At 35.5% G+C, this 15,932-nt stretch overlaps 1 protein-coding gene across 1 annotated transcript; it reads right to left on the bottom strand.

The window, feature by feature from the left end:
- Window positions 1-1,417: 1,417 nt before the first annotated feature.
- LOC132062282 (uncharacterized) lies at window positions 1,418-15,621 on the bottom strand (the record flags this gene model as incomplete). Its single annotated transcript, XM_059454882.1, has 14 exons — window positions 1,418-1,888; window positions 2,174-2,263; window positions 2,848-2,949; window positions 5,728-5,895; window positions 7,223-7,283; window positions 7,368-7,480; window positions 8,957-9,034; window positions 9,132-9,272; window positions 9,360-9,524; window positions 9,606-9,698; window positions 11,286-11,352; window positions 12,112-12,215; window positions 13,932-14,095; window positions 15,150-15,621. Coding segments are annotated over 14 exons (1,881 nt in total), but the record flags the coding sequence as incomplete, so codon positions are not given.
- Between the last annotated feature and the right edge of the window lie 311 nt (window positions 15,622-15,932).

Below are 15,932 nucleotides of genomic sequence, written 5' to 3'. Positions count from 1 at the left end.
TTAGTGCATTTTTTAAGGATCTGACACGGGTCACAGGATGCGACGAACATTTTTGGAGAGTCCAAGTAACATAATTTGTAACTGAGGCGTAGTAATTGTTGTTTGAACTGCTCTTGTTTCTGAATCAGAGTTTTGACATTCGAAACGGGGTTCAACCTTTTTTTTACCCCCTTCAAAGTATGAGATTCAACTAGTTTTACCAGTTCTGATCGGTATTCAGCAGTCAATAATCTTTTGAAAGATTATAATATTTGACCTGTGAGGAAATTGAAATGGTATGACGACAATTGTCCTATGCACTCTTTTATTGTGCATGCCTAATAAATTGTAACTTTTCATGTTATAACGAGCAAGAAATCATTTTCTGAAGGCACACCAAAACGGAATTGACCCTAATTCATCCTCACCATTCTTTTTGAGGGAAAGAAAATAACACTAAGAAAAATACTTTCTTGATAATATAATTAAGTACATAAAAATACACTCTCTAACAACTTAAACTTGAAATGATTACACCCATTAATATGACATTAAAGAACATAGAAGTTGAAAAACAACCCAGCATTCCTACATTCAAACCAAAAGAAGTACCATACTATGAAAGTTTTTCTTTTTATCATTATCCAAGCAGTCTAATCTAGCAGGGGATAAAATCATTCCCCATGTTTAATGTTTTAACTAGTCATTAATGGTCAGCACAATTAGTACCCGTTCAACATGTGTCGAGAACATTTGTGAACACCTGTATCTTTAGCCTCTCATATGCTTTTTTTACCCAATGTCAAAAAGAATTTTCATGTTTCTGATCCATTTTAAAGAAAACACAAATCCATAGTTCAAGGGGCGTGTTGAAAACGTAATTAAAGACATAAGTATATAACTAGAAGTGTTAGTTCCAATCATGTAGCAAGGGGAACTGACTTTGCAATTAAATGATTTCCTTCTGATGCTTCTTTTTATCTTGTTTCGGGAGTAGCAAGAGTTGGTATGCTATTCCGTATTCCGTGATTCTCATGTTAACTTCGTAAGAGGACGCCCTGGTCCGTTAGATAGGCCACATTACTCACTCATGGCCGAGGCTTTGGGTGTTCGAGAAGCACTAAGCTAGCTAAAGGATCAATTTACATCAACACCTATTATTGTGGAGATTCAGAGTCTTTTGGTTAAACAAGCGTTAAAGAAATCTTGCAGCAACTCTTATTTTGATGATATTATTCATGATTGTAAAGCACTCTATGACTTTACTTCTATTTCTTTGTCTCAAAAGATCAGCGAATCAGTGAGCCCATCTGTTAGCTCAGGCATGGGGTTTTATATCTGATGCTGTGGAGTGGATACTAGATCCCCATCTTTGATTCATGAGGTACTCAACTTTGATTTGATTAATAATTGATGCCTTTTAAAATATATATATAACACTAGAAGTTTCCTTCCCAAAGGCTAATACCATCTCCACATACAAATTGCATGTGAAACAAAGTACTACTCAGATAATCTCAAAATATCTTATTTTTTCGAGAACATAGTTTCATTGGTTAACTGTCTGCAAATCAATGCTCTACGCTACGAAGCTCGAAGTTAAGATCTCTAAGCAGCCGGTTATGAGAATTACATTCGTAACTCAGCAAAAATGTTATAACTAAGTAATCACTATCAAAGTAAAATATGTGGAATCTCTCCCCTGGAACGTTGAAAGCTTCTAAGCACGACACATTAAACATCAAAAGGGTGCAAAACTCATCCAAGGGACGATTTTCCTCGAGGCTACAAATGCATGCTTCATAATTTACTGGAGCTTGAAGTGGTGATATCCTGCCTCGAGAAATCAAGCAGCTTTCACTTTCCGGGATGGAGGACGCCAGAATAGACTGATAAGATCGTCAAGACCCTGTTGAGCAGTACCAGTCACATTCAGTTCTCTTTTTCTTTTCCATTACATTTTTCCAGTCTTTCTTTTATTGGTAACAACGGGGTTTCAAAATTGTGCCGCAGTAGTATATGGAACATATGACAATGATATGAATTGAGCTTAAATGGAGAAGTAAGATTCATCTAGCCGACCCCAACTTATTTGGGATTTGAGGCATAGTAGTAATTGTGTAGTATAAGCAACAACATGAAGTTTGCAAACCAGAAGGAAGATATAGAGGGCCAAATAAACCAGAAGACATACCCTGGTGGTGATAAAAAGAAAACTGAAAAGTGTAATCAAGTATGATCCTAGAACTAACAGCAAAAGCAAGTCGAATGTCACGCTTGCAACCTATAATAAAAAGAAAGTAGGGTGTTAGATTTTCTACAGCTAATGAGTAATGCGTGAGGAAAATGATTTGCCACATTAAGTTCGAAGCAAATTAAGTAATATATCTCTAGATTAAAAGAAAGGTGCAAGATGAAACGCAAAGGCTAAGTGAGGCTCAAGAAGCTCAACAACACACCTATGTATTGGAATTACAATTGGCCCCTAATCAATTCAAGTACGATCAATGACGAAATATATTGTACATTAGTCATCTCATTGCTTTACATCTATCAAACTAAATATAATAACATACTTGAAAATTTTACCCTCACAACATGCAGTTAAAATGGATTATATTCTATTGGGATGGAAGAAGTATATTTCAAGAACATCTTATTATGTTTACTGAAGATTGCTATAAAGGTAGCCAATGTGGAAATATTGATCTAAATATTTAGATATTTTCTTCATCTAACTTGTGTAGACACCTCTTTGCATTTCGAACATATATATATATATATATATTACATATATATACACACACACGCATGAGTACTAGCAAGGTAGTAGTGGCAAGGAGAAAGAAGAGGGAGTAGTCTACGCACCTGATATACATGTAACCTGCCACTAATTGAATCATAAAAAGTGAAAGTTCCATCAAGCGTCTCATGCTGTATATTCACCTCAGAAGTATGATCAGCTAACTCCTGCAAGAGTAGAAAGCACATTCGGTTAAAATGAGGTGGGGAAGGAATGGCTACCACAAGCACCTCAAATTGTTATATGCCAATGCCAGAGTTATTTTCTGAAGTGATCCTAAAAATGAATATCCCAGTGCCGCAGTAGTATCTCTTTTCCAAAGAAAAGCCCTCAAACCTATTATAGCAGAACCAAAACCTGCTTGACGACCAATAGCCAGAAGCTTAAATGCCCGGGAGCACTTTAACAGCTCAGACATGTGCATAAAACCAACAGACCAACTAGTTTGAAACCAAGAAAAACTAGCTCAATAGAATTGGCCCATCCCGTTTTTGGAACATCCTTGTCCCATTGCTGATTGAACCAACAGGGAAGGCCTCAAAAAAGAATTTCTTTTTGGATAAGTAGAAAGCCTGAAATATAATATACCAGAACAAAATCTTAATAACCTATAGTCAAAAGCCTACATCCAGGGGAGGCTATAATAAGTCAAACATGTGCATAACACCAATAGACCAATTAGTTCGAAAGGAACCAAATGTTTAAGCCTCTTTGTGACCAGAACTTCATCTCCAACCATGATACAAGGGAAGGTCTTACAGAACCTAAAGGAGGACCTCACATGGTACCAGATATATTATTATCAACAAGAGAACTGGTTCTCTTTAAAATCAGAGTCCAGTTTCTCTTACGATTAAATAATAGTAAATACCCAACGCATCCAGTTTGCTCAAACAGCCATTTCTTCAATCCAATGATTACTTCTAACTGCTAAACGTTCTAAAAGACATTAAATGCATAAGATGTCTTTCCAAAAGACATCTATATGGTACAGTTTGACTTAGCTGAAAAGTAGGAGGCAAGCAAAATATCTTAAACCACAAGGAAGTCAATGTTAAGAGGCGAAACCGGAGGGGAGGTCTCAGAGATTATCCTAATATTTTAAAAAAATTGAACTGCTAGACTTTATAACACCAGTCATGACCACATCTATCTTCGAATTATTTGAGTTTTGGTAAGAGGGAACTGTATAATGCATAAAACAAACATCCCATTGCCAGTTGATCGGAGTGTGTTAAACAATTTGCGATATAATCCCACAGTAAAGATTTTACGGAAAAGGGCCAAAAATACCCCTAAACTATTGAAAATGGATCAAACATACCCTCCGTTAGATTTTGGTCTCAAAAATACCCTTACCATTAGATAAATGGACTGCATATGCCCCTACACTTTAACAGACTTCCACCTCAAATTAAAACCTTAAAAAACTTTTTTGCTGAAATGGAGTTTCCAACTCAATGCCTTCTCCTCATTAACAAAGGCCATGGCCTATGCACAAGAACACGCAGTACTTAGCTATACAACCCTACATCATTTTCATCTCCTCATCATAGTCAACGGTCCCAAAGCTCCAGCTTCATCATGCTGACAAAAAACTTGTAACCAGATCGTTAATAACACCACCACAAAACCACCAAAAAAGTTTTACTCGACATCCTTCCACCACCAAATCCAAATCTTCTTCAATGATAGACAGGATCGATTTCCCCCATCAGCCACAAAAGCATCAAAAGATTTCACAATTGTGAAGCTCCAAAAAGGTCGAGCAAAATTCACCAAATTATTACAAAATTCTCCATTTTTTGTCAAAAAATTATTTTTTGTGTGTGACACAAAGGGAGAGAGGTGAAGCAACATCAGAATCATATACTTGAGGATGAATCCTATTTACCATCTGGTGTATCTATTTCAATATAATTTTTAAAAGTTGGGTTCTTGTTCTTCATCTCTGGCGGTAGGTGCTTGTAGTTGGCGGCACAGCCACTCGAAGAGGAGATAGAATTTTCCTTCAGCCGAGAAAATTGTTGAGTTTTGCTGGTGAGTGAAGGTAGAGAAGCAGGAAAGGAATAAGAAATTGAAAGAATTTGAGTAAATGGTGGAGGACGTCTAATAAAGAAGAAGTCATTGGGTTAATCTGATGAAATTGAACTAATCAATTAATATGAGGTAATATCACTAGATTTTGAAGTTGGGTCTTGTTCTTGTTCATTAAGTGAAATTGAGTTTGGTTTCTTGATGAATTATGTGGAAGTATCTTAATAAGAAGGATGATGATGAAAGAAATCTAACAATCCCCAAAAAGGTTAAAAAAAGACAGGAAAGAAATGGGGTATGATAAAAAGAAATAAGTTGATGGAGAACTCATGAGTTGGAAACTCCATGTCAGCAAAAAAAATGATTTTTAAAGGTTTTGATTTGAGGTGGAAGTCTGTTAAACTGGAGGGGAATATGTGGTCCATTTATCTAATGGTAAGGGTATTTTTGAGACCAAAATCTAAAATCTAACGGAGGGTATATTTGATCCATTTTCAATACTTTTAGGGGTATTTTTGACTCTTTTCCGAAGATTTTAAATCCACTCTGTAGTTATTGTAGAACTGTGAAGCAAGAATATGTTCACCATACAATATGATAACAACATGGGACTAATGCGTGTTCAATTAGCACTCGAGCATGCTTCAATTCCAATACTGACACCCAGATACAAGAGCTGCTGATGCACCAGAGACAGAGAAGCAAGAGCTTGTGCTTTTTCTTTTATTTACCATCAACGGAAGGAAAAAGGATAAGAGGAGAAGACACATCATCTGATTAAGTAGAATGAACAGCACAAGCATTGGCGACAGTGAATAATGAAAAAAAAGATGCATGTGTATGAATGCATCCACATGTCTCTATACTTTAACAGGATATAAGAGATTTCAAAGAAAGAATGGTAGTACCTTTTGCAGTGCCATGATGAGTGGGTCATTCTTTGAAAGAAAAGGTGCCACTCGAGAAGTAGTAGACAAAAGGTCCAGCCAAGACCGTACATAGGAAGGATTGACAGCTAAACTACTATTGTCTGCAAATATATTTGTGCCTTTTCCTTCCTGGCTGTATATATGTCTCTGTGTAAAAAGATACTTGTTAGACAGAAAACAACCATATGTTAAAAAAATGTAAAAAAGGATATTCCTCATCCAATGAGATCACTCACTTCATGAGATAATAAGCACTGATTCATACTTCAGTTTATATAACAGAAAGTACACCAGAAAATAACAAGGTATGCAAAGCTGCAAGATAATGTGCATCCAAATGCTAATCTAGAAAGATTTACTTTTTTGAGAAAAAAATGTGAAGATTTTCCTAGAATCCATAGCTAGTTAATCAACCAATACACAGTATCTAGCATACTGAAATTATCTGTTCTATATGATTGAAAACATGCTAAACAGAGATCCTACCCCCAAAACATCTTACATACAGCACCCCAAGAACATAAACAATAGACAACATTGTCACACCAACAGTGAAAAAGGCACATGGAGCTCTGTACTCTATTAATTTTGCTAAAACAGAAAAATAAAACAACTGACCTGAATTAAAACAAAATATAAGAACATTAAAAGAAACTTGAAGCACAAGATGCATACCTCTTGCCCTGAACAATTACAACTAATCCAGGACATTATAGGTCCAAATGTGATAACAAAGAGAACAAATCAAATTTTTGAGATCCTAACTTCACTCTTATAATTTTATGATTGTACTATTCTGAAATTGTTAGGTTTATCCTCATCCTAAAGATCTATAGCAGATACGCTTCAACAAAATCATGTAAAATTCTCATACTGTTCATCTGACTCGTTTAAAGAAAAGAAGCAACAATAAAATAGTAGATAAGATTACTTTCCAGGAATTGACCACAGCTTAAATGTTATTGTGGAAACATGAAGAGACCTTCAAATGAAAGCAGTTTTGTCAATTATATGGAGTCCTAGAATGAAGATGTAGATATGGTTCTCTAAATTATCTTGTTTATGTTGATTAAATTATGAGGTTTATGTTGATTATGTATAAGACAATATGCATGCAAAACACTAAACACAATGGATATCTCAACAAAAAGGGAAAGATGTAAAGTGACACGCATTAAATGTCCCGTGAAAGGCCAAAGAAGCCTCCCCTTTTTTGTTTTTCAAGTTAAAACTTAAAACAGTTCGGTCACAGTTGTCTATTTCTCAAAAAGAAGCTAATGTCACTTGAAGGTTTTTTTGTTTGATGATTTATGAAATCACACTTCTATTATTGCTTCATCTTTGTTTGGAAATTGGAACAGGTTTTGCGGTAAAGATGTAGATACTTTTTTTTGAATAAAGTAACATTTGTATTTCATCCAAAAGTATCAGCATATCAACTGCTGCTCAAGGTAGTAAAGACGTAGATACTTACTGCTACACTTTCAGCAACAAGCTTGACACTTCGAATGATTGAGGCTTCACTCACAGAACGTCTGAGAAGAAACAAGGATTTCAGCTAATCGCCATCAAAAGAAGTTTAAAAATAGGGCATAGAGGCATCAGTACAAAAGCACCACCTGTTATCAGACAGACTTCCAGTGCCTTCTAGCAATTCAGGTGGAGTAGAAAGCTCAGAAATTGTTGCAGCAGTGACTCTCAGCCTTGAAAACTGTTCATGCTCCCAGGCTACCTACAACATTTTAGTAGCTTTAGCACATGAACTAATACACAAGGCATCATACGAAAATAAAACAAGCCAAAATGGCATGAGTAACTGATATTAAACTACAGATACATTGCAAATTAGCCACGAGGCTATGGTGTGATATCTTTAGATGGTTTGGTGTTTCTTGGGTTATGCCAAAATGTGTGAAGGAGTTGATGTTCAGTTGGAAGAGTGGAGCTACGAGAAGGAGGCACAAGGCTTGGAATGTTACTCCTCTTGCCTTTTGTGGGTCATTTGGAATGACGGGGATAGGAGAGCTTTTGAAGGGGTGTAGATGAGCTTTGCTCAATTGAGGAGTAGTCTCCGATCCCTTATTTACTTTTGGTGCGCTCATGTAGTTCCTGTTTGTATAGAGGATTGGGTGTCTTTTGGGGAGAACCATATTTTGTAGGTATCTCCTTATTTTGGTATACCTCTAGTATATGGCCTTATTACTATCAATGAAATTTTTTACTTAATTAAAAAAAAAAAAAAAAATAAATAAACTACAGAACAAAAAGTCAATAACTTATTGCTCGATCAGTGTTAATACTGTTCAATTAATCATCTGTAACCTGTAATATAGCTAAAATGAGCAGGGAAATCTCAACCCTACCCCAACATAAGATCAGAAGGAAGGTTTACTCTTTCACAAGAAAGAATGCTGCATAGAAGTTCAATCTAACTGTTCCTGGGGTTCCCTTTTCCTTTATGTTGCAGTTTACTATGTATATGAACTCTGAGTTTCACATTGACATATAATTAGCAGCCAAGGAGAAGATGATTGAAGAGAAAAAGAATATTCAGATGGCAGATTCTGTTGGCATTGCGACTAAATTACCAGTCTGTTAGAACTGCACTAGTAAAACCCAAACAACCAGCAAACTCCATAGACAATATTATCAAAATCTGTAGTTGTGACCAGACAGATTCTGCCACTGACATGATCTCATTTTTGAGTGCCATTGCTCTTGTTACAAATGTCACCAGAAATGCAACCAAGCACAAATCCAATCTCAACCAGAAGATCACTATGTCATACACACTAACAAGGAGTGGCACCATGGCAAAAATTGTCAAATTGATTAAATAGGAAGATAGTAAGCAAATTTGGTTCAACAGAGTGGCAAACTGCAAGTTTTCACAAAATAGTCTGCTTAATCTAGGATTCTAGGTCCGTGTTTGACTCAGGGGAAGGGGGAATAATTGCCACAACTAAGCAGTAGTCAATTTTCTCACACAAAAAAGGCATTTAATTTTTTTATTTCAACATGAAAATGAAAATTCAATGACCACATCAGAAAACAGTCAATTCTTTTTTTGATGAAACATCAGAAAACAGTGTTAAATATCATTTTACTAAAAGATATTTCTGAGGCTTTAAAGCTGGTCCAAGGGTCTGAATATAGATGACATCAAAGAACAGGCCTGACCAACAGATAAGCAAAGATGCGTGCTTACTCGAGGACTGGAGATGTTTATTTTCTTGTGCTTAAGACCAACTTGAAGCCCCGATTCTTCTGCTACGCTGGAGAACCCCTACAAATATAGACTTTTAGACTAGAAAGGATTGTGGTAGAAGTAACAAAAATCGAAATGCTCCATGGTTCTCTCAGTTGATGCAATCATCCCATACCTGAAATATTTGTTGTATGTATGTGTTTTCGGGAGGTTTTGAAACATGAAGATGTAACTCATTGTCCAAGGAGCCAAGACTATTCAAGCAAATGGCATAGTCGATACTCTCACGTAGACGTTGGTCAAAACTTCGAAGCCACTGAAGAGAGAAAACTATAGACTGAAAAGACAGAACAAGATAAACTGCAACTTATACATAGAAAATGCCCGGGAAGGAGTAGTGCACCTTCTGAGTTCCGTTGTAGTTATAAGGCCCACCAGACGTCAATCCGAAAAGTAAATTATATCTACCTCTTGTTTTAGGATTTGAATACAGAACAGAGAACAGCCTAGCTATCTCAAGAAGTGCCACAACACCACTTCCATTGCTATCACTTCCAACTGACAATGCCTGTAGATTTTACCATAGAATAAGTGATTAATGTCATAATGGATAGTGGCAGCTCACAAATTAACGCGAGTTATCATTTACCGGTGCAGCCCCAAACGTGTCGTATGAAGCCACTATGGCAATAGTAGGGAGTTGACTTGAGTCTCCATCAAGTTTCAGCCCTGGTAACCATCCCTGAATCACCGCCAAAAAAAAATAAACATAGCTGATAATAAATGAAAGATGAATTACTTCCAAATAGCAGTTAACTACTTAATTTTATTGATTAACCTAGCTATTAACCAGTGCATATTTTAGATTGTTAGAGAAAGTATTTGAGTATCTCTCCTATAATTCAAGAAAAAACCTGTGGGAACTAGGAAACGATTTGAGAATACTATAGAATAAAAATTTGGTTAACCACAACAAGGAAATGAATTTATGGAGTATTTAAATAATTTTTCAGTAAAATTATATAAAACAGATAATTTAATGACAATCTCATATGATTGAGGGAAATCCAAAACGTCAAATGATATATGTAATTACACAGGGATTTACAATATCCATAGCAACTTCTGCAGGCAAATGAAGTACAGCAAACATTTCCAACTACCTAAATTAATGCGGTTAACTTTAGCAACCAAAGAAAGAACAATATCTTTTCAAGCAAGAGCATGTCCACCTCCTTGCCTAAGTTGACATCAATATGAATGATGTTTTGTATATATATTAGTAACCATATATAGTATAGTTATTGTAGGATTAATTTGGACTTCTACATGTGTTCTCCTACTGCTTGGATAGCAACAGGTAGTAGATAGGACATCCCTTGCGGATCCGAATGCATATAATTGAAGGATAGCTTCATGTTTCCTTTCTGGAGTGATGAGCCAGATATAGCAAGTATGCCATCACAAATTGTTTTCATAGTGCTTGGACAGCAAGATACAGCACATAGAACATCCAGCCAGATCACAATCATTAGATTAAGCAAAGCTTATTTCTTTCCCTTCTTATAGAGTCATAAGCCAGAGATAGTGAGTACGCCAACAGTTCACTAACAACATCCCCATGGTCAAGTGAACCACAGGCTATCAATTAAATTCGTTGACACCTGCATCCCCTCTAAACAAAGTAATCCCTCCCCAACCCCCTCTTCTCGGGTGTAAATCTCATAATAGCTAAATACGTTAAAGCAAAGCAGTACTCCCTATAACGTCTCAGAGAAAGTGACCACAATTGATAGCGAAAAGGGAGAAATTTTACCTATCAAGGATGTTAACTTTTTAGGCTAAGAAGACAGGTCAATGTCACTAGAGAAAACATCAACTGCATCCCCTCTAAACAAAGTAATCCCTCCTCAACCCCCTCTTCTCGGGTGTAAATCTCATAATAGCTAAATACGTTAAAGCAAAGCAGTACTCCCTATAACATCTCAGAGAAAGTGACCACAATTGATAGCGAAAGGGGAGATAAATTTTAGCTATCAAGGATGTTAACTTTTTAGGCTAAGAAGACAGGTCAATGTCACTAGAGAAAACATCAAAACAAAAATTCATAGTAAATCACATTTCTCCTATTTAGATAGAACCAGAAGGTGAACTAGAACCTGAATATTTGTAATGGTGGGGGATGCAATTTTCTTAGGAACTGAGGCAGCAACAACAAACTTTTTAGGCTAAGAAGACAGGTCAATGTCACTAGAGAAAACATCAAAACAAAAATTCATAGTAAATCACATTTCTCCTATTTAGATAGAACCAGAAGGTGAACTAGAACCTGAATATTTGTAATGGTGGGGGATGCAATTTTCTTAGGAACTGAGGCAGCAACAACAAGCTTGTATCTGTAGACATGTGAATCAGTCGAATCATTGACACGAGGAAATGAAACAAGTTTGACAATTAAAATTGAAGCACAATGACAGAAACAATATGTCAAGTATCTTTTACTCATTCTGCTCCGTGTCCTTTGATGCATTTTCCTTCTAGGGACCCGACATTATTTGATAAATTTGAATAGATAGTAATCAACAAATCATTCAACAGTAGTAATAACTTAACTTTTTACAGCACACTGATGTTTTCCTTGTCAAAGCAACTATATACACAATTTCATCACTTAGTTTAATATTTGACTTTTTTTTTTGGCTAAAAATATTTGACATTTTACTTGTACTAGTACAAGTTATAAAAATCAACCCAAACTAAATAAATTCTATGCACGATCAACTGGTTGCCAATTATTCTGATGTAGTCATATTTGTTCTTTTCTTCCTTTTCAATCTTTGCATGGACAAACACGTATCTAATAGACACGTAACTAATAGTAATCCAACTTATCAGCTCAAATTAAATCTTGTTTTGACAGCAATAAAATCTTTAGAATTAGCTGAAGTATAAAGATGAACAGAAGCATTTAGTATATGCCGGAGACTGCAGATAGTAAAGAAATTTAACAAGCACACTCACAACAGAAACAAATTATTCAGACTCTGTTCAGAGATCTGTAGGACATCAGTCCAATATTGTCATGTTTTAGTAACTTGTCGTAAAGAGAATGAGGCAACTTCACTCTCAAAAATAATAATGAGACATAAACTTACCCGCCTGTTGTAGCAGTTGCAGGTTGACCACTAGCATCATTTCTCTTGACTTCAGCTAGTACAGCATTGATATTATCGTCCTCAAAAGCAAAATACACAGGATACTGGAAGAGAATATTATACAGTTAAACAATCACTTCATTTGTGTCATATGCAATCACAAAGGTTGAATTGTTTTAACATGACGAAGATGCAAATAAACCACAAATGCTATCCAAGCAAGAGGAGTCTGGTGAAGGAAGCAGATAAGCAATAAAAAATTAAAAACACTATCCAATACCAAAAGTAACATTTTCCTATGTTTGAGAGAGGACTTCGCACAAATTGCAGTGAATTCAATTATATACAATCACATACAAATGGAGTCACAGGTCACATGCACTACACTTATCATTTCTGGAAATTTCAAATCTTTGTTTTTTTTATAAGGAAAATTTCAAACCTTTGTTCTAATATAGAAATAGGCTCTATAGTACTTCTTCGATTTATTATAATAAATAAAAGGCACTAAACGTTACTTTTAAGGAACTGCTGCAAACATTTAAGGACAAAATTGTAATAGTTCATAACTTCATATAAGGAAGAGGGACTCGCAACTAAAATTGCTCAATTGATGGACTATATATATGGACATCGTTACAGAATACAATATTTATCTCTTCTTTATTATAGAAGGAAGTCAAAGGCAAATATACCCTATGTGAAAGAAAACTTTCCCCTCATAGTCCACACCAAATCACAGTCAATGCCTCTACGGCGTTCTGTTTGAAATTTGAATCATATTGAGCCACCACCATGTTCCTCTGTAATATTTTCTAGGATTTTACTAGGATTGAATACTAAAACTATTTCTGAATGTTCATATTCATCACTTAAAATGATTTAACATTCAATTTTTATGACCAATAGTTGGTTTACAAGTACTTAAAATTGATTTTCCCCACAAAAAAAGGGGGAACAACTAATGATTAAAGAATTATATAATTTTTTTGATAGGATAAAAAGTTATCTAGCAAAACAAAAAAACAACTTACTACAAAAACAAAGCAATATATGCTCCTTGGGTACATTGATTTAACTGATAAAAATCAATTTTGCAAAACTAACCACAATTTTTTGCAAGTCTTTAAATTATATAATTTAAAACTGATTAAATCTGTTAGTCATGTATAATAAACTAAACTAAACCAAACAGACTCCTAGACAAAGGTCAAAGGCAGCTCGGGTCAGAGGCGGACCCATATGGAAGGGTGGGAGTGCACTTCGGAAAAAATTATATATATATGTGTATATACCTTGAGAAATTAGTATATATTTAATTGTGCACTCTAACAAACAAAAGTGTCTTTGGGGCATGTTGATTGCAACGGTTTCTTCCTTTACATGTCAACCCTGATCGAACCCGAATGTCACTTTTAATTATTTTTTTTAGCCTATTTTCAGGAAAACAATAAGCGTTAAATGAGCTAGCCCAGATTTGAACCTACACTGTCAACGCATGTTGCACAGCCTTAGCCACTGAGCTATCTCTTTTATTTGCTTCACTATATTAAATTTTATTTGTTACACATATTTGACCTATATACTTGTATTTTCGCCACTGCTACGCTATTAATGACCGATCCGACACAGTATTATCCCTCAGTCGTGAATAGATTTTTTATTGGCATTTATGTTAAGATAATAGTGCCCCCGCCATCTTAAAATCCTGGGTCCACCTCTGGCTCGGGTGTACTATAAACCTCATTACACCATTGAACACATAACCAGGTGCAAAAAAAAAAAAAAAAAAGGGATAATCAAGGATGGGTTTTCCTCACAGGAATGTTAGCATGTATAAGCAGTCTTTCCAGCTCAGACACTTTATTCCTCATACGGTCAAAATCCTCGTCAATACCAACAGCAGCGTCTACTTTTTCTGGACTAAATTGAGGCGGTAATAAAAGAAGTAAGCCCCCTAACAGCTTCCCCTGTCCAATATATTCTGCAATAAAATCGAAAAAAGGACGAACAAGCCCTTTAGATGAGAGAGTGAACTAGAACTGGGGAAACACCAAATCACTAAAAATAAGTACTTAATTATGTTGTACAATCAACTTTTAGCTTAATTTTTTTTTTTTTTTTAAGAAGAACTTTAAGTTGAATTTCTTGAATTATTTTTCTTTCTGCAACTGTCAAAATTTAATATACCCTTTAGCAGAGTTAGCAATACAACAAACAAAACAGTTACTCCCTCCGTCCCATAATAAGTGTCACCTTAACCAAAAACAAGCATATTAAAAATCAATAATGCAATGTGAAGTTTATCAAATTACCCCTATATAATAAAATAAATTATTTTTACCTTTTGATTAGAGCATGCACAAGAAGTAAACCTTTTTGACATTGAAAATCCAACACTACCAAGTTACTATGTGGCTTTTCCAATCATCATTTAGATGTTACTTTATTGTCTAAGGGTAGAATTGAAAAAAACTAGTCAATTTATGTCGTGATTTCCTAAGGTGACACTTATTATGGGACAGTGGAGGGAGTATATCAGATCAAGTCAACAATAATCAAGCAGTTCAAGAAAAGTAAACTAGAAGTACTTTAGCACACTTGTCACAAAACGAATGCCGAGACGGAGAACAGAAAAAAAGAAAATATAAAAGTACAACATAAGGGAAGCCCTCGATGGAGGACAAATGCAGGAAGCGAGGCTTAGATGGTTCAGGCACAGGGGCAGATCTAGTCATTGCCCAGGGTCTTCACCCGAACACCCCGGGCAAAAAATTACAGTAGGGTAAATTTTTTGTGTTTATGTACATATATTAACTTTTGAACACGCTGAACAAATGCAAAAGGCTAGCTCAAGTGATTTAGTTATTTTTTCGAACACCCTGAGTGAAAATTCTGGATCCGCCACTGATCAGGCATGTTGGCTATGGATGTCTTCAGGAGAGGTAGAGGTCGTATTGGGGTTAGAGGTAATTAGTCAGGACATGTGGCAATTACAGCTTACTAAGGACATGACCTTAGAAAGCGGGTTTACTGACCTTTAATGAGATTGAGGTCCAATTCACGAACAGGAAGCATAAGAACAGTGCGAGACAGATCTGAATCGAATAGCGACGAGCCAGCGTGGTGATTAAGAGAAGCGAGACGAGATCCAAAGGGAACACCGGAGAGATCATATTGAACTAGACGGTAAACATCGACGACTGTAACGGCGTCGTATAAGTCGACACATGCTACAAGGATTAAGGCTAATGTGATTACTGGATAGTAGATGGGATCTAATGGAATTGGTCTTTTATGAGAATTCGCCATTGAAGAATGGCTAGGGTTACGATTTTGCAGATGAGAAATAGGTTGATGGATTTGATCTAGAATATGTATTATAAGTATTTTAATGGAAGTGTCCGTCTTGGACACTAGTAGTCGTGGTAGTGAGTGAAAATGATGAAGTACGCGATGAAGAAAGCTAAATATTCCCCCGCGGCTCAATTTACTCCGTCCCAAAAAGAATTAGTACTCGCTCCGTTTCAATTTATATGAACCTATTTCATTGGGCACGATATTTAAAAATAAAGATTTTTGAAATTTATTGTTCAAAATAAGTCTTGAAAATTTATATGGCTGTAAATCATTCATAAAGTGAATTTATTTCTAAATTAGGAAAGAGGTCATTTATTTTAATATGGATAAAAAAAATAAGTTCAAATAAATTGAAACAGATTGAGTATTACTTTCTACATTTAAAAATAAATTTAACAAATTTCATTATCTTTTTTAAAGATAATAAAAAGCCGAATCACTAACAAAGAAATTTTCTTTCG

The sequence above is a fragment of the Lycium ferocissimum genome, chromosome 7, assembly GCF_029784015.1.
Source record: "Lycium ferocissimum isolate CSIRO_LF1 chromosome 7, AGI_CSIRO_Lferr_CH_V1, whole genome shotgun sequence".
In the NCBI taxonomy this organism is placed as follows: Eukaryota; Viridiplantae; Streptophyta; class Magnoliopsida; order Solanales; family Solanaceae; genus Lycium; species Lycium ferocissimum.
Note: the sequence above shows the minus strand (reverse complement) of the source record. Positions and strands in the feature narration are given on the sequence as shown.